Source organism: Dreissena polymorpha, chromosome 5 (genome assembly GCF_020536995.1).
Source record: "Dreissena polymorpha isolate Duluth1 chromosome 5, UMN_Dpol_1.0, whole genome shotgun sequence".
In the NCBI taxonomy this organism is placed as follows: domain Eukaryota; kingdom Metazoa; phylum Mollusca; class Bivalvia; order Myida; family Dreissenidae; genus Dreissena; species Dreissena polymorpha.
Genome location: NC_068359.1, coordinates 46284188 through 46307220, shown reverse-complemented (window position 1 = coordinate 46307220; position 23033 = coordinate 46284188). Strand labels below are relative to the sequence as shown.

General features: G+C 37.4%; 2 protein-coding genes across 6 annotated transcripts in view; one reads left to right on the top strand and one right to left on the bottom strand.

Moving 5' to 3' along the window:
- Window positions 1–23033, top strand: part of LOC127880518 (protein rolling stone-like) — a 317579-nt gene that overhangs the window by 55368 nt on the left and 239178 nt on the right. The window lies entirely within an intron of this gene.
- Window positions 1345–22961, bottom strand: LOC127880512 (POC1 centriolar protein homolog A-like). 2 transcript variants are annotated; one of them, XM_052427821.1, is made up of 13 exons: window positions 22843–22961; window positions 18401–18485; window positions 17939–18018; window positions 16794–16885; window positions 15927–16035; window positions 14947–15017; window positions 13895–14002; window positions 12737–12852; window positions 11283–11485; window positions 9665–9829; window positions 8626–8709; window positions 7030–7206; window positions 1345–4210 (listed from the first exon to the last, which is right to left on the bottom strand). In XM_052427821.1, exons 1-13 carry the CDS (start codon window positions 22855–22857, stop codon window positions 4106–4108), a joined length of 1410 nt encoding a protein of 469 aa, XP_052283781.1. In that variant the 5' UTR covers window positions 22858–22961; the 3' UTR covers window positions 1345–4105. The 2 variants fall into 2 exon arrangements, with proteins under 2 accessions (XP_052283781.1, XP_052283782.1); XM_052427822.1 differs by having other exon boundaries at window positions 7030–7203.

The window sequence follows — 23033 nt, the reverse complement described above, 5'->3', positions numbered from 1 at the left end:
CTGTAATAATGTTTACTTTAGATCCTCAATATCAAGTTCCAATCTGTCACACGCACCCATGCAACCGCGCTTATTTGTATCTTGGAAAAAGGACGTTCATATTTCTTGTTTGGATCCATTCTCTCGTGCACTGAATTGTTACCAAGAAAATATTGTGCGATGATCGAGCACATATTGAATCTAAACCCATTTATGCCTAGTGGACTCTCCCATCCTTCTAAATTGGATCAATTTATTTCCAAAATTAGGGATGTCTAGTATATTTATTTCTATATTTAGAATATTTTTTTTACAGAAATTCCTTTAAGCAAACAGCATCATGCGGCGTCTCATCTGGGTATACGCTGTTTGCCAAGGCCTTTTTTTCTAGACGCTAGGCATAAATGGGTTAAGTTTCAATTTTCACCTGTTGCAAAAATCTGTTTCTTAGACCCCAAATTTCAGGTCTTATCTTTTTACACAAAACAGCTGTTGTATAGATGTTTTTAGGTAGACACCTGTTGCAGCGTGATAAAAAATCAATACCCTACTTCATTAGAACACAGTAAAGACAACATATGGACCGTTTCGCGCGAAAATGGATCTTATGTGGCATATAGCCAGTGAAGCTACTGACCAGCCTGTCCATCTGTGCAGTCTGGTGAGGAGCCACCCTGTCCACTATTGAGACCAAAAAAACCTAGCATGACTTGATAGTCGACAGCCTAGCTTCTGAACAGACTACACGATTTACAACAGGTACCATTATGAAAGATTTTTTAACGTTTATCCACCTAATACATATATTGACATATTGCATTTATTAATAATATTAAATAATTTTGAGTGATTATTTATTTTCTTTTTTTTTCTATTTTCTTCGAGTTTTTTTATAGATAAATATCAATGTAGTAAAACTGATCATTAAATGTTTCAAACATTGAAAATTAACAGTAAAAACTCGTTATACTGAGAAATGACATCGTTTTCATGACATTATGACCTCATTATTTCAGCCAAAATACAAAAATAATCATTTGTAAGCATAAAATAAAAAGAAAATTTATGTGATAAGGTGGAATATCGACATTAATTCAATCGTGGTCATAGACAAATTACATTGTATATTTTCTATGAACCTTTCTGAGTTACAAACGATATTCCACCAAATCCAACAAACATCCTCTATGTCTTTATACATTAATTTCGCGCAGCTATTGCTCAATTACGCGGACATAAAATATCAAAAACATCAAATACCGTTATTCTCTATCTTTGACATTACACCAAAATATATCTGTTACATCTATCTGACAATTACAATATATTTATAAATGTTACAGTTATAAAAATAACCACACAATGTTACATACTTACTGACATTAATTTATTTACAATTTTTTTTTTCTGTCAATACATACATGTACATTTTACAATATCACAGTTTAGGTAAAAAAGTAATAAATATAATGCAAATTTACAACATCTACACAATGTCAGGAAAAATATAATAATGATAAATCTGCATACAATTAAACATGTGACGTAATTTACACAGGCACAGTCGGTATTATAACAGAACTAATTCTATTCCAAGAAGTTCTGAAACAATGTTAGTTGATTTCAAGTCAAACTACTTTTAGGAACAATTGAATTAACTTTTGTATGAAAATAAGCTTTTTTCCGCAATTATTATAACAAATATAGAAAATATACCGTACTCAACTTAAAACACATTCAGGATTCGGAGACTTCCAATAAGCAAACCATTTTATTATAAAATTAAAGGGATCTTTTCACGCTTTGGTAAATTGACAAAATTGAAAAAAGTTGTTTCAGATTCGCAAATTTTCATTTTAGTTATGATATTTGTTAGGAAACAGTAATACTGAACATTAACCATGGTCTAATATAGCCATTATATGCATCTTTTGACGATTTTAAAACCTAAAAATTATAAAGCGGTTCAACGCGAAACGATTGAATAATTTGGAGAGTTCTGTTTTTGTTGTTAAATTTTGTGAAACTACGAAGATTGCTTATATAAGGTATAAAATACATCACATATGTGTAATCGGCGGAATAGCTCAGTAGGCTAAAGCGTTTTTACTTCAGGACTCTGGCAGGACTCCAGGGGTCACTGGTTCGAAACCTGGTCTGGGCAATGTTCTTTTCCTTTTTTTAATTTTATTCTTGATTTTTTACTGGAGCTTTTACGATCCAATGTTTACATTTATCGATATAAAGCATTTAATGAATAAGTTGAAAAATTCCAAAATCTGTGAAAAGGCCCCTTTAAATACTGCATCAACCATGGAAAACAAATATTTATTTGAAATTATAAGGTTTAATCTTGCTATTGGCAAAGTTACTGTCAAAAGCATGAATAACTAAGAAAAATTAGGGCAAATGCAAAGCTTTAAGTCGACTTGACATTGATTTGCAAAATTTGAGAGATAGAATAAAAGAAGAATCTTATCTCAAGAGTCATGGAAATGATTGAAGAACAATGTATTGACAAATCTATCTCCATATTTATAAAGAAATTTTGAAGACAATAGAGAAAGGCCAGCTGATGATAAGAAACAATGGATGAGATAGATGAGGGTAAATAAGGGACAATTACAACTTCAAAAGAACTGTGACAACAGAAGAATCATTTGAAAAGATATAGAGCAACTGCAGTCAAAATGCATAAACAGTTAAGAGATGCATGCACATATGAGTTTTCAAACACTTTTAATGTACATAATTTATCTTTAAAAAAAATGTTTGTTTTTGACAATAATAGTTTCTTGTGAATGCATACTTAAATTGTTACAACTGTTTTATGCATTAAAATATTTTATGGAAGTAACCATATATCAATGACATACTTGCATTATTTATTCACATTTTGCCTGACCACCTATGGAAATCTATCAATCTATGTTAGTTATTAATGTTTATTTTTTAAATAGGATTAGCTTTTTTGAGTTACCTTTCAGTCATATAATCTGGAAACAATGAAAATCATCAACTAGCTCACTCCTATACCCCCCCCCCCCCTGATACCCCCAAAATATTATACTTCTTTTAAGGGGGTATAATAAAATGCATAACAAGAGCACCGCATAACGGATGCCACACTCGGCTGCGGGTGCATTTTTGAAGATATGAAAGCTTGTCAGATTTTTTTTTTTTAGAGGTCACAGTGACCTTGACCTTTGACCTAGTGACCCAAATATGGGTGTGGCATGTAGAACTCATCAAGGTACAGCTACATATGAAGTTTCAAAGTTGTAGGTGGAAGCACTTTGATTTTAGAGCCAATGTTCAAAAACTTTACAAAATGTTAAGGTTTCAGCACGACGCTGACGGCGGACAACACGACGAGCTGGCTATGACAATACCTCGGGTTTTCTCCCAAAACAGCCGAGCTAAAATGAGGTTCCCCGTGGACGGCGAACAACACGACGAGCTGGCTATGACAATACCTCGGGTTTTCTCCGAAAACAGCCGAGCTAAAAATGAGGTTCCCCATAGGTACATCACCAAACAATACATGAAGTAGACACATGGACTTGACTTCATGAAGTAGACACATGGACTTGACTTCATGAAGTAGACACATGGACTTGACTTCATGAAGTAGACACATGGACTTGACTTCATGAAGTAGACACATGGACTTGACTTCATGAAGTAGACACATGGACTTGACTTCATGAAGTAGACACATGGACTTGACACATCACCAAACAATACATGAAGTAGACGCATGGACTTGACTTCATAACAAATGAACATACATGACTCTAGTCATAGATTGTAAACATTAAATGACATAAGGTCAATAATAATGAGATAACCAACAGAAACGGTTGTTTTGTTTACAACACAATGCATACAGTTTGAACAATTCCCATTTTGTGCAAATGAAACTTGTTGTAAATCATGGACTCTTAAAATTGTTTGTCCGCTGCCAACGTGTTACTTATGTCCATATCACAATATGAACTAAACATGACATGTTTTGGCATTCAGTCCTCTAGCTGCATCTAGCTGTATCAAACTCGCTAACAAGTACAAGGGTACATAACGACAAACTATAATGGAGGATGGCAATAAATAAAAACTATGGAATTCAGTCCTTCTGTCTACTTTGTGCTGCAAGTTTTTGCTGATTGTCTAAACATTCGCGCAATTTGTCTTCTGTCATAGTCAATCGCTGCTCCAGCAAAGAAACAGTCTGCAAACAAAAATAAATTTTTGCTACATAATATTGGTAAAGTTTACAAAGAACAAATTAATTTACAGAGAACATCAAATTACAATATGAAAAGAAAATGTGAAATGTTATGAGTACAAGTATACAAAACCCAACACAGATTTGAGATTATTTGACCTTTGACCTCTAGTGCTTTAGTGACCTACATAAAGCCATCTAATTCTGGAATGTGACACATCATCATAAAGGTTTACATCCGTTATGAGTTATTTGAAAATCTGTCAATTTAAAGAGATAAAACATCCCACTGTGACTAAATTTTCACAGTTGACCACAGTATGACCTTGACCTTGAAGTAAGCCATCTGGATTGTTGGAATAAACACACTGTTCACATGGTTACCATTACTGTAAAGTTACTTTATAATCCTGTAATGCATGGGGAAGTTAGAAAAGCTTTACTTTGACCTATACTAATACTGGTACCTATCCTAAGACCCAAGATTGCGACCTTGACCTTATATTGATCAATGGATAATGTAGAGAACTTATCTGAAAAGTAAATGAAACCTGAAACCCCCAAAACAATCAAGTGAATATAACTGTGCCTTGTTCAAGGAAAATCGGGTTTAATACATGTGCGTAAAGTGTCTTCCAAGATGATCAATCTGATCAGTCTGCATGGGCTAAACAGGGACGACACTTTCCGCCTTTACTAGATTTTTGCTATCAAAAGACTTCCTTTGAACGAAAAATGCCATTTATGCGGAAAGTGTTGTCCCTGATAAGCCTTTGCGTACTGCCAGGCTTTTCTCGGATGACACTTTATGTAAATGCACCGATCGCCGTGGCCTAGTGTTATAAGGCGTCCGCCTCAGGATCGGTAGGTCGAAGGTTCGAGCCCCATGGGAAGCGTTTGTCGAAGGATGGATGTTTGTCAAGGGACTTGTTCCGATATGGCCGGCTCGTGCGCCGCGAGCGTTAAACATGAATGGTTACCGACTTCTATCCGCCTGGCGCCTGGCATAGTGATAGGAGTTGGAAGGTACATGGTATACACCAAAGGTGTCTCATAAGCCAAATTGGCTGGCCCTTTCAATAGGGGTGACACAATATTAACAAAAGGGCCAAGATGGCCCTAGTTCGCTCACCTGAGAGGAGTTGGTTCATTCAATCTTAACCAAATGTCAAACTTGACCTAGATATTGTCCAGACAAACATCCTGGTCAAGTTTCATCATTATTTCATCTGCGAGTCATGATCATTGTACCTATGAAGTTTCATGATCCTAGGCGTAAGCATTCTTGAGTTATCATCCGGAAACCATTTTACTATTTCAGGTCATCGTGACCTTGACCTTTGACCTAGTGACCTGAAAATCAATAGGGGTCATCTGCGAGTCATGATCAATGTACTTATGAAGTTTCATGATCCTAGGCATAAGCGTTCTTGAGTTATCATCCGGAAACCATTTTACTGCTTTGGGTCACTGTGACCTTGACCTTTGACCTGAAAATCAATAGGGGTCATCTGCGAGTCATGATCAATGTACCTATGAAGTTTCATGATCCTTGACATAAGCGCTATCGAGTTATCATCCGGAAACCATCTGGTGGACGGACAGACCGACATGAGGAAAACAATATACCCCCTCTTCTTCCAAAGGGGGGGGGGGGGGGTGGGGCATTATGAGAAAACTGCCCCCCTCCCAGCAGCCATGTTATTCAACTGACCGGAACCATTTTTTAACTCAACTCTCGTATCAAAGCAACAAATGTTCTGAGCAAATTTCATGAAAATTGGGCCAAAAATGTGACTTCTACTGTGTTCACATGTTTTCACTATATGCATACAGAGAAAAATGCCCCGCCCACTGGCGGCCATGTTTTTTCACAGATCCCGACCATTTTCAAACTCGTCCGAGATATCAATAAAACCAATGTTTTGACCAATTTTCATGATGATTGGGTAAAAATTGTGACTTCTAGAGTGTTTACAAGGTTTCTCTATAGCCAAATAGGGAAAACTACCACTATATACATATAGAGAAAAATGCCCCGCCCACTGGCAGCCATGTTTTTTCACTGATATCGACCATTTTCGAACTCGTCCGAGACATCAATTGAACCAATGTTTTGACCAACTTTCGTGATGATTGGGCAAAAATTGTGACTTCTAGAGTGTTTACAAGGTTTCTCTATAGCCAAATAAGGAAAACTGCCCCACCCACTGGCGGCCATGTTTTTCAACCGATCGGAACCACTTTTGAACTCAACCAAGATATCATTAAGACAAACATTTTGACAAAGTTACATGAAGATTGGGCATGAAATGTGACTTCTACAGTGTTTACAAGGTTTTTCTTTTTTTTTACCTAGTGACCTAGTTTTTGACCCGGCACAACCCTGTTTCGAACTCGACCGAGAATTTCATTGGGACAAAGCTTCTGACCAAGTTTCATGAAGATGGGACAAGAAATGTGGCCTCTAGAGTGTTTACGAGGAAATGTTAACAGACGGACGGATATACGACCGACAAAGACCGGTCACAAAAGCTAACCTGAGCAATCAGGTGAGCTAAAAAGACCTTTACGTTTTTGCATTATGCCAAACTTTCCCAAAGTGAGGTTGAATTGATCATAGAGTCAGAGTACTTATCACACCCTTGGTGCAAAAAGGTACCATATGGCATTGAAATTAGAAGGCATATGGTACCATTTTGTACAAATAGGACGTTATGTCTGAAGCTATACATGAAAGCTGACACTACAAAACAATCATGTGAACATATCTATTAATATCCCAACGAGAGCTTCCAAAACAAGGCCATCATCCTCCCTACCTGTGTAAGTATGTCCAGCTGCCCCACTATGTGTTCCAGGGTGCCAGCGAGCTGCGGGGTCATGGCTGACTTCTCCTCCAGGGGCTGGGTGGTGGGGCGTGACTGGAACTCATCACCCCGGGACCCCCGTGACCTCGAGTCCGCTGACCTCATCTCCACATCGTCACCAGACAGCTGCTGGAACAGGTACGAGTCACCTCTGGGAAAATGGGGCTTAATGCATCTACGTAAAAAGTCCTCCCAGATTAGCCTGATGACATCTCTGACAATCAAGATGATATAAGCAAACATGCACATTAAATACCAACAGATGCATGCCAAGCACATATCAACTTGTATTACCTCCAAATTGTTCTTCAATCATCACCCCTGTTTCAACACAAACCTAAGCATTCACAGATAAATTCACACATTACAAACACATTCACTACTGTATGAGCCACATTACAAACACATTCACTACGGTATGAGCCACATTCTGGGAAAACAGGGTTTAATGCATATGGGTAATGTCATCCAGGATTAGCCCGTGCAGTCTTCACAGGCCAATCGGGGACAACACTTTCCGCTTTTAAGGTATTTTTTGTTTGAAGGGAGTCGCTTATAAACAAATATCCAGTTACATCAAAAAGTGTCATTCCCGTCCAACTGGGATCAGAGCTCCAGATAAGGTTTTGTGAAATTAGTAACGGTACTGCCACTGACAGAAAGAAAAGGAGTAACGCTTAAAATCAATAAGTACCTTTACTACCATATCCGAAAGTACAGGTAGTACTGTACTACCCGTGTTCTTGGATATTGAAGGGTGTATAACTGACTTTACAGAAACATTTGCAGCAATTATAATTAATATTTGTAGTTCTAAACAGTAACATGTACTGTATTAGCTTTTCCATTCTGAATCATGATGCAAATACAACTACACATTAAAACTCATGATTAATACTATTTCTTCATTTTTCTTGACAAGAAAACACAAGCCAACTAGTAAGCTAAGTAAATGAACATTTATATCACTGTCTCATCCGTTTCCCATCGTGTTTTCTAACGTTTTAAGCCACCGATGCAATCAAATCGTTTAATATCAGGGCGGCAATGTCTTTTTTCTGGGTTTACAGATTTAATGTCAGGATGGTAAGACGACACCGTATGTAGTCATTATATGACAACAAAGTGTTGTTTTGAACCGCTTTTGGTTAAGCCGGCATTCCATTGTACGAAGACATATTGTTTTTGACGGATTTACAAGTTACAGGAAATCACGTGACAGAATAGACAATAATATATGTACCCAGTCTACAATTTTTCGGTAATTTAAATAAACGAAAAGCGCCGTTAGGTTAGAGACCAACAAATCACGCCGCGCTAACGCAGACGAATCGGTACGGCCAGATTTTTTTCGTAAATGCGTAAAATGGATATTAAAGTAGTAATTGTACGTCCAGATTATAATATATATAAATGCGTAAATCTTCATGAAAAAGGCGTATTTACGGCTGTACGGCCCTTATCTGGAGCTCTGTGGGATGACAGTTAAACACATGCATTTAGCCCAGTTTTCGCAGAATGCGGCTCAATTAGGTCACATATGCCAACCTCTGCAGGAGAGAACATTGCTGGCCCGACCTCTGTGACCTCTGGGGCCTCATCATCCATGTTCTTGATGTCCGCCCTCAACCCCTGTAACAGCATGCAATATTGCTTGTATCTACCATATACTGAGTATTTTATGCACTTGCTGAGTTTCCTCAGGGATCCCCCTTGCTCAACATTTTTGGAAGCCGAATTTCCTTAGTGTGTCTGATTTTTTATCATTTTGGATATTTTACTGGTTATTATGAAGAAAACCTTGTCACCAAACTAAAATTTCTTTAGCTAAATTTCCTTGTGTGTAGCAATTTTCCAAATTCAGCCAATGGCAGAGTAAGCCCTGTTCTTGTTGTTAAGTATTCATAAAACATGCACATGCAGCAATCCCTTCTTCAAAGCTTTGGTAACAGTTATAGTTATCTAGGATTATAGAAAACAAGAGCTGTGTTTGTGAAACACAATGCCCCCTACTGCGCCTCTTTGAAGCCATATATTTGACCTTTGACCTTGAAGGATGACCTTGCCCTTTCACCACTCAAAATATGCAGATCCATGAGATAGACATGCATGCCAAATATCAAGATGCTATCTTCAATATTGTAAAGCTATGATCAAGATTAAAGTTTTGGGACAGAATGACCGACAGACAGAAAGGCCAAAAACAATATAACCCCAATCATTCGATCCGGGGGGATAAAAAAAGGCAAGATTTTTTAAACATTTTATTTTCAGTATAAGCATGTGAGAGCATGGCCCTTATTCACCAAACAAGCTTGAGGCTTAAGTCTAAGAATAAATAATATTCTTTAAATTATAATTTTTAGGAATTTCTTTAATGTTGAGTCAAACTCATTAACTGCCTCTACCGATATCATTCTTTATGAAGACCATTCAGTCAAGGACATTATCACCAGTGGTAGTATGTATATATTCAAACAATAGACGTATTTTTCTTGTTTCTAAATCTATGATTTTTTTCTAAGGTCTGAGAATGAGTTGGTGAATACCACCCGGAATTTAAAAGGCCTTAACTACAGTACTTAACCTTTCCCGAGCTCTTAGACACCGAAGAGGCTGCGGAGCCAGGTCTCGGTATCTTGGGAGCAATGTCGGCCACTGTAGGGGCATTGCCGTTACTGGCACGCTGCTTGTGGGTCTGCAGTAACTCCGTGAAGTCCATCTGGTCAAAGTTGGTCTTCCAAACCAACACCTGTACAAGGACACAGGACCATGTGGTTATTTCACATACAATTGAGCTTCCCTCTGAGAAAACTGGGCTTACAGGTCACCGTGGCGTAGTATATGTGGTGTCCGCCTAGCGATCGAGACGTCATGGGTTCGATCCCCACTGTGGGAGCGTTCTTTAGATCTCCATACCCATACCCATTGACAACAAGTACTGGTTCTAGTCCCAGGAAATGGACTAGTGTTTCAAATAAGCCTTAGGCTTTCGATGCAATAGAGCTAAAATAAATAAGTAAGTTTAAACTAACTAAAACTAGACTTAATGCTTGTGACTAACCTTCTGAGAAAACTGGGCTTAATGCTTGTGACTAACCTTCTGAGGAAACTGGGCTTAATGCATGAAACTGACCTTCTGAGAAAACTGGGCTTAATGCTTATGACTAACCTTTTGAAAAAACTGGGCATAATGCTTGTGATTTAAGTGTCATCGCTGATTAGCCTGTGCAGTTTAATATAATTTTTTGTTTAAAGGAAGCCCCTTTTAAACAAAAGTCTAGGCAGAAAGTGTTGTCCCTGATAAGCCTTTGCAAACTGCACAGGCGATTCTGGGAAAACACTTCAAGCACATTAATTAAGCCCAGTTTTCCCAGAACCAGGCTTATATATGAAATATTGATTCACATAAAGTTGATTCTCTGTGTATGAGCATATAAAAACATGTTATCAGTTTTAATATATCAATATCAACCATAAACCTCAGTACATATGATAAATATGAAAATTGATTATAGTTAGTGCAAATACAGGATATGTACATGTAACAAGGCTTTTTTCCCCGTCTTTGTGAAGCGGTCTTTGGCCACTCAACTTTAAAAAAAATGAGAAAAAAATAAGTCGCAAACTTTTCGAAAGTGTAACAAGTAATAACTTGCTTACTTTTACAAATTGTGAAAAAATGAAATGTAAATTTTTTTTTAAGTGAAAAAAGGCCATTTTTGAAGCAGGAAGAAAACACCTTATGTAACTTGTTTAAAAACCATAATTTGACCATTAACAAAATATAACAGGATATGTGTTTGTCAGAAACACAATGCCCCCTACTGCGCCGCTTTGGTTTAAATAATTTTCTTTTTGATTATATCCCTTTAAAAAATATTACTTCCCTTGTAAAAATGATCTGAACCCGCCAATGATAAATAGAAATTATCTCCCTTTAAAGCTTGTTACTTCCCTTGGATTTGTTTTTTTGACCTTTGACCTTGAATGATGACCTTGACACCACTCAAAATGTGCAGCTCTATAAGATACACATGCATGCCAAATATCAAGTTGCTATCTTCAATATTGCAAAAGTTATGGCCAATGTTAAAGTTTTCGAACGGACGGACAGACGGACGGACAGACTGACTAACAGTTCAACTGCTATATGCCACCCTACCGGGGGCATAAAAAGCTAAAGAGCAAAGCAGACAATTCACCTGTTCATCTGAACCCCCTGATGCAAAGTAGTCTCCGCCTCGTGAGAAGGCAACTGCAGTGACTGGCCCCTGGTGACCGTGCAGCGTGTAGAACAGGCGCCCCTCCAACAGGTCAAACACCTTGAGCTGGCCGTCATCAGAGCCAGACAGCAGGTAGTTACCGCTCGAGTGGAACGAGAGACTGTTCACTGCAGACGCATGAGCTGTATGGGTTAGAAGATTATAATATTAGGTATACAAGAGAGACTTTTCATGGCAGGCGCATGAGCTCTTTGGGTTACAAGAAAATTATATTAAGGTAAATAAAATAATAATATTGCTCAATAATTAATTTAGGTGTTCAATACATTTGTATATAGAGGATATTTGTTGGCTGCGGTGGAATATTGACTATAATTCATGAGTGATTATAGAAAATATATTTTTCTATGATCACGAGTGAATTAAAATCGACATTTCACTGAAGCCAACAAATTTACTTTTTATTTTATGGTTATAAATGATTATTTTTGTATTTATGCCATTCCGGACAATCTAATTCCCTGTATGTTGTTTTAAACATTCAATGCAGAGTAGTTGCCCTTGGAAACATTGTGGGTAACAATGGGGAAACGATACATATCCAAAAATGGTTGTGGTAACACAATTAAAATTATGGATAATTTAAATAAAATATTACTAGCTGTAACTAAATAGCATGAAATTAACTAATATAACTAACTTTCCTGACCTTAAGGATGTTTTTTACCCCTTAAAGCCCTTTTATATAGCCATTATTGGGGTATACTCCCAATGGCAACTAATATCTTTTTATTCCGAATCCACTTGCATAATTCATAATTGATGGTTTGACTATGAGATGTTTGAAAATAATTGGTGTTCACAGAAGAAATAAAGACATTTTTTTTATAGGATTTACTATTGTACTGAAACACAAGCTTTTTCTCCTTTTTTTGAACCTATGAACTGTTCAAATTTCATGTCAGCCATATTGCCTCGGGTAACATGTATACAGGGAAAGTAGAGAAATGCTGATATTTGCCTGACTTAAGCGCTGTTTGCTTGTACACAATTTGTTTTATAACATCATCATATTCATATTGCAATTGATATTTTATAAGTACGACCCAAAATCGTAAATTCATATTAATTTACCTTTTCACAAGAAATTGCCATTTACTGTAAAGAAATAGTGCGGATTCTGCCTTATAAAAAACAACAGAATGCACCAAATAAGTCTGATTATTTGAGCCTTGATCTGAATTTTTTTTGCTTTATTCATAAAGTTGTGTCCCATATTTGCCTGTGCAGTTCACACATGCTAATGTGACCAAACTTTCCACCTGGTCATCCCTGATTTGCCTGACTGCACATGCTAGTCAGGGACAACACTTTACGTAAATGCATTGAGCCTCGTTTTCCCAGAGTAAGGCACATATCTTATTTTGACTGACCTGTGTAGTGTTGTAGAAGCTTGTTCATCCTGATATCCCAGACCTTCACTGTGCTGTCAGTGCCTGCAGAGGCTATACAAGTACCACTGGGGTGAAACTCCACATGGTTCACAAACCTGCAACAAAGTCATATGACATGCGCGTAATTGACAGAGTCCAGGAATTTGACTACCAAAAAATCAATTTGGCGGAAATATTGACTACAGAAATTGTTAAGCCAGGTGGAGCCCTGCTGTCCTAGCATCAAGAACGTATCGAGGTCAACATTCTGAGTTTGATTATCATCCACAATTTGGTGTTCACATTAATATTTTTGAGTTTTGAGTTGGACTCAACCTCAAGTTTGTCAACATTCTGAGTTTGATTATCATCCACAATTTGGTGTTCACATGAATATTTTTGAGTTTTGAGTTGGACTCAACCTCAAGTTTGTCAACATTCTGAGTTTGATTATCATCCACAATTTGGTGTTCACATGAATATTTTTGAGTTTTGAGTTGGACTCAACCTCAAGTTTGTCAACATTCTGAGTTTGATTATCATCCACAATATGGTGCTCACATGAATGTTTTTTTAGTTTTGCGTCAGACTCGACCTCAAGTTTGAGGAGGAATGTGTGCATATTCTTGAGATCGTTCATGAACTGACCGAGGTACTCAATACTCAGCTAAGTGGATACTAAAATCTCATTTTCTGAGGTGAGCGCAAATAATTGAGAATTTTCATGATACAAATGTACTTGGCCAATGTCAGTAAGTAAGTAACAGTATTTCTAGAACGTTAAAAAACATGGAAAGCATACATGAAAAACCTGTAATTTATAGTTTCAGCTAAAGTGTTCGCTATTATACAAAATTATTACCATGTATTTAATTCAAGAGGGGCGTGTTCTTAACACATTGTTAATTAAGGCAATATTAATAATAATATCAAACTAAAAATTGTCGGTTTGATGTCTTAACTTCATGAAAATTACCTCCGACTTGCAATTAAAGGTTTTCAGAAAAAAAATTCAAGCAACCACAGAAGACTTTGATAGCACAAAATCAGCAACTTTAGAAATTTAATTTTTTGAAATATTGTCAACAAAATTATCTCTTTCGAGTGCTGCAGAAAAAAATAACGCTTCATTTTTGTATATAAATGTAAGCCGCTTACCCTCCTTGTTCGTAAAATGTATGCACACACTCCTTGCTGTTGCGGTCCCAAAGTTTCACTGTCTTGTCGTCACTACCCGATACTATCAGTCTGCCATCTGGGGAAAACCTGAAGGACAGCAACATGTGAAACAAGACTTTCGAAAGTATTGCAACCAATACAGGAATTCCCTACAGGGTTAAACGCTTCTCAATTCAGTGATTTTTTTGCCCTAAATTACAGCCCCTTACAGGCTATTTCCCAATCCCAATAGAAACATTTTCCCCAAAAATCTGACTAAAACTTCCCAAAAAAGATGTCAAACTTTTCCAATAAACTCAAATAAATGGTTTATTAAGTTTCTTATACAGCAATATAATTCTGTAGCACTTTATAATATAAATTTAAACATGCAGTCGAACATACACTCATAAACAATTGGAATATTTGTTTTTATAATCATATTAATAATGTTTCATTTTTCCCAATTACATGGTTTATTGGCTATTTTTCCTAATCCAAAAGGCACAGGTTGCAAAATATAAAGCACAGACAATCACTGCAATTAAAGAATATGCATCTTATGTTCTTTTTTTAATTGACAGTTAACTTACTGGACCTTTGTTTGACCTCTAGTAATAAAAAAAGGTCTTACAAAATACTGGCATTGCCTTTTATAAGTATATTAAATTTCATCAATGTATCTTGAGTACAGTATGTGTTATAGCCAGATCCGGCTTTGTGGATAGACAGACCCAGGGAATACCTATAGTCCATTCTGATGAAACACTGAAAGGAGTCTAAAAAAATGCAAATGTTTAGTGTTTACACACAACAAGAGCAAAATCAAATTCAGACCTTAAATAAAAATTCACGTGAAAATGGTTCAATTCTAAAATCCTGATTAAAAAGCTATTAAACGTGTTTATTATTCTTCCATATAATTCACTTAAAAACCTAACAAAGTACACAAAAATTAGAATACACAGCATGATAATAAAATTTTGTGTCTTAGCATAAATTTCATTATAATTCTTAAATGAAAGACTCAGCACAAAGAGCTGAAAACTTACTTGGCTGATCTAACCCAGTTCATGTGCTGATTGAGAGAAAATAAAAACTTCTGTCGGTGCACAGTCCAGAGCTGAAACAGAACATTTATTCCTTTACCACTTAGACACGTATTTTCACACATTTGTAGTCCCTTAGAAAGTTACATTTAATTAAAGACCTTTCTTTTTAGATTCAAGTTTTTAAGGCTTCATTTCCAACCCTTAGATACTGATGAGCAGCAAACAGCATAAAACCTGAAAAGACTGCAAGTTACTGGCAGGCTGTTCTGGTTTTATGCTGGTTGCAAAAGCCATTTTCACTTTGCTTCTTATAGGGGAAAGCGTTAAAGTAAAGGATAACATTTAGATACAAGACTATCAACTGAATGTTCTCACAAAACTCTTATGTCCTATATACCATAATCATTGAATAAACAAATGTTGGAAAATGTGCTTAAAAAAAACAGACTTTAATACCCCGATATATGCATTATTGTTTTGAAATTTAAACTGAAGCAAATGCAAAACTGTTAATAAAAATTGTAAATTTGTATACTGAATGATATAATAAAGAATGCTCATCAGACCTAGCCACTTTAAAGCAAAGAAAGCTTTTATGGTTGAGTTTAAGATATTATACAGTAATCAAAATTACAGTGTCTCAATCATTTGTAATCAAACCTGAAAAAACATCATCATATCAATTTATTTAATACAATTTACATGAGTATGGAGAAACATGATTAACCCATTACCACTTAGAGACATATTTTTACACATTTCTTGTTCCTTAGAAAGTTACATTATGTAACAGATCTTTCTTACTAGATTCAAGTTTTTAAGGATTCATCCCCAAACCTTAGATAATGATAAGCAGCAAACAGTATAAAACCTGAACAGGTTGTTCTGGTTACTCACAGGCTGTTCTGGTTTTATGCTGTTTACACTTCCACTTTGCTTGTGTGTGGGAAAGTGTTAAATAAGGAGGAGAATCGAACTACCTTAATAGTTTTATCATCTGATGAGGTGAGAAGGGTCTGTCCATCACTGGAGAAGTCCACACTCCGTACAGTGGCTGTGTGGGCTTTGAACACTGTTGACTCCCCCTTCCTGGTTACAGAATCGGAAAACCCCATTATAATTAACTATTTATAGAAATAGAATGTACTTCCATCAGTATAGCTACACTAACCTGAGACCAACTTTGAGAGCTTGTGCATGGCAGTTAAGTGGATTTCAGGCCAGTACAAATTATTTGATTCTTTCTAGTGGATTTTAACAATTAATTTAATGACTTTTTCGATTCATTAAGTCCCTACAATACCATTGACTTTAGCATACCATAACTTACCCTTTGACCTATTCAGCTCAAAACCTCCTTTTCCTACCACTGTACAAAATTGCATGATCCTATGTCAAAGAGTTATTAAAATATGGAGTCAAAACAAATGTCTAGCTACAAGCCCCTGTGACCTTAACCTTTGGTCTCAAAATCAATTGGTGTCATCCCATTCTCCCATGAAATCATGATGATAAGTAAAATTATTCTAAACATGCAGAAACAGATCTACTGTGACAAACAACTGTGACCTTGAACTTTGACCAATTAAACTCAAAAGTGATCTATAGATGTCTTCTTTTCCTCCTAAGTAACCATTTATACGATTTGCAAGGTTGAAGGTCAAAGTGTTCCATATTTTATAATATTATAATAAAGTGCAGAAAAATGGTCTAAGGACCGACCCACCTTCTGTCCTTCAGACTGACAAATAGACAGAGGCAAAGCAATATACAATGGCTCCTTTGAAGGGTGCAAAACAACAATAACTAAGTTGAACGTTCCATCATTTTCCTCAAATACTACGTACACTGAAGGGATCCAGAGTCTCACTGTTTTATCCCTGGAGGCCGACGCTACAAGATGACCCGAGGGTGAGAATCGCACACTCATCACCGCATCCTGCAATCCACAGCATAATTAACATGAGCACTGTTAGTTTGTATTGATTTTTTTCTGTTTTAAACAGTATTTCAGTAATATCACAGCGGCCATTTATCCTCTTCTTAGTTTTTCTAGGTCGGCTGGTTTGCAAGTATAACAAGCGAATTCGTTGAATTGATATCCCCCGCAAACAAAATTTTTTTTTGTGAAAGACGGACAGACAGACAATGTCCATTCTATATTTTCCTCCGCCTTTGAAGGAGGATAAAAAGGGCGTGCTTCACTGACAACTCCCCCACTTTAATCAGAGGTTTGGAGAAAAAATTGTAGTAAAAATATTTTCACTATCAATTTCATGTGGCTCATGGACTGGGAATCGATCCATCATCCATATGCAGTCCAGCGCCCTACAAACTGAGAAAGCTTAACTGGCTGAAAAAAAGTGTACCATACAAGTATATTCAATTTGTTTAAGTTTCTTGTTTAAATTTCTAAATGTCAAGACCAAAACATGATGCAGGTACTGAGGTAGTTATGTTCCAGTTTGTAAAGTTTGTGTAAGCCCTTTTAACTGATCATTAATAAGCTAATTGTGATAAACTTCTATTAAAATCCTTGCACTAAACGAAATCAAAGCAGTTATTTTTCTCTAAATAAACTTTGTACCAGAAAATGGTACCAATCCCAATCTGTTTTTTTTTAATTTTCCCTATGTGAAGGCATAAAATTGTGTTTGTTAAACACAATGCCCCCTACTGCGCTTTGAAGCCCCACCACAGCTATTTTATAGAAAACTGTTAAGTCCAAGACCCATAACTTTGCTAAAAATCAATAGACCAGAACGAAACTCAAACATCTATAAGTCATGTAAGTAGACTCACATACCAACAAGACCTGCATTTGTGAAACACAATCCCCCATACACATACCAAAATTCAGCTCTTTATATGAAACATAGTGTAAAACATTTTAAAAAAACGGAATGCCGGACAGAGCTCTAATGAGCTCCCACAGCTATATGCCACCCTACCAGGGGCATACAAATCCAAAATTAAGAAATATGGTATTTACTTTGTGTCCAACAAATCGATAGGCCCTCATCTGAGGTTTAAAATTCCACACCATCAAACAATGGTCCATTGACCCGGAGGCTGAAACAAAAGCAGAGAAAAATACACTACTTCAACATGTGTCGTAGACTCTTAGTTTACTCTTTACCGGGAATTAAACACTGGTTAAAACTTTAAGCTTTTGAAAAAATAAAACATGACACATTTTGGTTATGCAATTAAGGTTTATGTATTTTTATGTATACTTTACTATTTTACTAAGTCATGTAGAGAATCTTGAAATCTTATTCAATAACACTAAATTTATTATTGAAATTCCAGTACAAAATGTTGTTTTTGTAGCAATAGAAGGATACAAGATCATGAGATGCAAATGTTTAAGTGAGCAGTTTGCCACTGCACACATGGTCACATAAGTAAATCAGGGACATATTTAAACAGACTGAATAAGAACCACTTATACCCAGCTGTTTCATGTTTGGGTTGAAGTCGACACTTGTCACTGTGTCCCTGTGACCCTTAAAGTGCCGCTCCAGAGACGGGTCCTCCTGAAATTATTCACAAAACACAGACTTGTAAGTTGCACTTCAGGGTCTTCCCCAGGCCATTTAAGCGCCCTTTGCCGGGGCGCTTGAATTTCGAACTCAGAGTCCCCGGGACGCTTGAAATTTTCCGATCAGTGTATTCTTCAGTAAAAGAAAGTGGTGATTGTCCAAAAAAATCAAGGTTTCCCTATCAGTGTATCAATATTCCCTGTTTTAAAAGAGCACTCGGTACCTACTTTCACAAGTTATCGCCATAAACACAACACGGGGTAATGGATAATCCACTGATAAGAGAATAGCATGACGCGCGTATCGATTATTCTAGCCACATTACACGGTCATTTAAATGCTGACAAGGATGTATCTGGTAACTTTCCAGTCGTCAAACTGTGAAGTTCATCGTCCAATCGGTTACGCGAATGCTTATGAGGGCGGGGTTAACTATCCACAATTATTTTTGAATGACGTCGGGCATGAAGTAAGAGTTTATCGCAGCTTGATTAGCAAGTAGTTGTACCATTTGAGTAATATAAAACCGGTAATTAGTACAGTACAGAACATTAAAGACGGTTTCGGGCATCATCATCACACCTTTTTACTGTAAACAAGTGTTACCTATGACTCATAATTAATACGAGAAATTAATTGCAAGTGGTAAACAATTAATTATTATAGCGGTTACAATTATGTGATAACAATTTATTTAATTCCAGTACATGTATATTTCAACATGTCCATTTATAGAACTGATTCACCTCGTTTTTCTGACATTTATTCGACACGTAATGCGCTTTAACACATTTTCGTTGAATTAATTACGCACACTTGTAAATGTTTTGTCCGATAATCGATAGTTAGAAGACTGATGATGGCAACCGGCCGTGATCCTCGTGGACAACGTGAATTTCATGCATAATTCCGTCAAAACATTTATTCGACTCGTAAAGTGTGTAAACAAATTATCGTTGAATTTATAACGCAACGGTTAATATTTGTTGAAATCTCAAATGGGAATAATTAAATTTGTAATCCGAAACCCATTACCGTAAGTCGATGTTCACGCGTTTTTTATCCGAAACACACTTCCGAATGTAAATGTTACCGCAACGTTAAATATTTTTGCTTCAAATTAGCAGTGCAAATTTATTTTGTGTCGAATCTTTTTCTCAATTAAAAAGAGCGCGAAAATTATGCAGCATGTACAACGTCGCGTCTATTGCATACAAATGGCGTGTATTGAGCGTTTTAACAAGCACACAACAGGTCAGGGGATTGACGCATATTCAGAGGCAATATTTCATCAAATCTATAAATAGTCACTTAAAAAATGGCAAGGTTCGTGTTAAAGAAATAACTGAAAGCTTTTATCGTAAATATTTACCAGAAAGAGATTGATAAAAACGGAATAAACGGGATTATCGGGTAATAAATAGAAACTTGAAAAATAGTAAGTATACAGTAATAGAGTCGGGTTGAAACGGATGTATTGGGGAATCGTTCGAGTCGGGATTTTACTATCTGTGCGGAAAAGTTTTAAAACAATTAAAAAATATAAAAAATTTTTTTAAATGACTGGGGGATTTTTTTTTGACGAGTCATAGCGCACCAAAGATGTCTTTTGACGCTGTTTTTCTTTGAGTTATAACGCACCACAGAACGTGAATTGACACGATAAATTAAAAAAAATCTACGTCGGGAGGGGACACCACTCCCGAACCCACCCCGAGGCGCCTTAACAAATTCCTGGGGAAGGCACTGCACTTGAATTGTGGTCTTTTTTATTATTACAAATCCTTCAGTGTGATACTCAATGTATTAAATGTACTGAAATGTAATGATTTCCAATAAGACAATGCCAATTTGTTTTTTTTCACGAAGTCAAGAAAAAAAATTATTTTCGCTAAAAAAGAGGGTGTCCGAAAATTTAGAGTGTCTGAAAACTCTGGGTAATTACTGTAATTGATGATATCTAAAAAAACTTCAATTGGGAAATTTTTAGGTCCCATTTGGGCAATTGTTTTTTCCCATTGGTAATGGGGCCACATACTGGCCTTGACTTTTAACAAAAAAAATACCGAGTGAGCTAACCGGGCCGTTCATATCTAATCGCCAATCCCGCTTAAATTCGGTACCGTGACATTCTCTCATGCAAAGTTAGCATTTGTCCTTGGACAGCTTTCAGGCAGGCATGATTACTTTGCATTAGACCACAAGCACAGTTTTTATTTGGTTTTATCCTTCACTTTGTTTTTGTTACCTCACAATGACCTTGTACAGTCACAGAGGAGCCCTGTACTTTATGGGAAGAACAAATTGAGTCACAGGGAACACTGTATTACTGAAACTGACAAACCCACAGGCAGGTTTTATGGAGAACTGCAAGCGCCATGGTCCCATGTTGGGCACCAGATGTTGAAAGGTGTGCAGCCAGTCTGGCACTCGAGCCCAGAACCTCCGGATAACAAGGCGAGTGCTCTAATGAGTGAGCTTACCAAGCCACTTAAACTTCTAATCACCGAGCCAACTTAAGTTTAGTAAGGGAGACAGGTACAAAGCAAGCAACTATCGCCCAGTATCACTCACCTGCATATGCTGTAAAATGCTGGAGCATATCATTGTCAGCAATGTCATGGGATACCTGGACAGTAACAATATCCTTACTGACGGTCAGCATGGATTCAGAAGGAGGCGGAGCTGTGAAACGCAACTCCTAACTCTGTCGGACGAACTCCTGAAGTCACTAGACAAAGGGAAACAACATGACCTTGCCATTCTGGACTTCAGCAAAGCGTTCGACAAAGTTCCACACCAGCGTCTGCTGACCAAGCTGCACCACTACGGCATACGCGGCCAGACCTTGGAATGGATCCGAGCCTTCCTTACAGACAGAACACAGAGAGTTGCTGTCGACGGAGCAATCTCAGATCCCGCCCCAGTAGTCAGAGGAGTGCCCCAGGGAAGCGTTCTGGGACCGATCCTCTTCCTTGTTTACATTAACGACCTACCCCTTACAGTCTCCTCCAAGACCAGGCTTTTCGCAGATGACTGTGTAGTATACAGAGAAATATCCTCGGAGCAGGACAGTGAAGTGCTTCAGGAAGACCTCCGTCGCCTATGGGACTGGGAGAAGCTCTGGGGTATGTCCTTCAACCCAGAGAAGTGCTGCATTTTGCGAGTGTGCAGAAAGCGATCACCACTCCTGTACAGTTACACCCTCAAAGGCCACACGCTTGCATGTGAAGATGCATCCAAATACCTTGGGGTGGAGCTAACAAAGGACATGTCCTGGAAGCCACATATCCAACAAGTGATCAAGAAAGGCAACAGTTTCCTTGGCTTCCTACGCAGGAACTTACGGATAGGCAACGAAGAGGTAAAAAGTGCAGCATACTTTTCCCTCGTTCGCCCCAACCTAGAGTACTGCGGCACTGTGTGGAGCCCATACCATAAGGAGCAGATCCACGACCTGGAGATGGTCCAAAGACGAGCAGCCCGCTATGTGACGAACAGATATCACAATACTAGTAGCATCACATCAATGCTCGAACACCTACAGTGGGAAACTCTAGAGTCCAGAAGAACCAAAGCCAAGCTGACAATGGTCTACAAGATAACCAACGACCTCGTGGACATACCAGTCTCGAAATACCTTTCCCCTGGCTCAAGCCGGACACGAGCAAACCACACCATCAAGTTCCTGCCATTATCAACATCCACTTCATACTATCGCCACAGCTTTTTTCCAAGTATCATTGCCACCTGGAACAACCTACCAGCCTCCATTGCTGAATCCCCTGACTTGGTATCCTTCAAGCGGGGGCTAGAAACAACCAGATTCTGAATAAGTTGTCAGCTCCAGCTACAAAGTAACTCCTAATGACCCCTCGTGGCTGTGCCGGTTGAGGATCAATCCTCTCAGCGGCCACCGTAGCCGGAGAGGCATGAGGGAGAAGGGCGAAACGTAGCTGGTGTTCTGCTTTACTTTCCTTCTGTCTTTTAACTATCAAGCTCTTCTTACTTTACTGTCCCTCATTCTTTATTCTTACTCTTTCACCACCCGTCGCATAATAATCATGCGTGATTGCAGCGATGTATAATGTAGATGTAGATGTAGTACCGTGGCATATATATTTCAGGTAACATGTTATGTCAAATTTTGTATGTTGAAGGTAATAACACCAAACCATCTAACTTCTCAATTTGAGACGAACGCAAAAAAGCCAAAATATTTACAAAATAATTTAGATTGCAATGAAAACTACACTGACTTTACGAAGTCAAAGGTAATCAATGCCAATGCAGTTTTAATGTACTGTGACTAAAAAATTCAGATGCAATTGAAATAATATGAAATACAAACCAATGGAGTTGTCATTTTTGTAAGTTTTACGAAAGTTTATCAAATGCAAGTCTGTTCAAGTTTTGTTTTTAAACACTGGCGGTCGGGAGTTCTTTTGCGCATGTTCGGTTGAAGAATTAATAAAAGGGAAGTAATTTAGGTCAGACACAATTATTAACGATTATAGAACACCGAACAGCCAATGTAGCGTA

Bases quoted from the DNA above. Each gene is read 5' to 3' on its own strand.
- LOC127880512 (XM_052427821.1), bottom strand. The intron at 18,019-18,400 runs GTATAAGTGGTT...CTTTTGTTTCAG, and splicing joins CCCAAACATGAAACAGCTGG to CCTCCGGGTCAATGGACCAT. The intron at 16,036-16,793 runs GTACGTAGTATT...TTCTGTAACCAG, and splicing joins AGACTCTGGATCCCTTCAGT to GAAGGGGGAGTCAACAGTGT.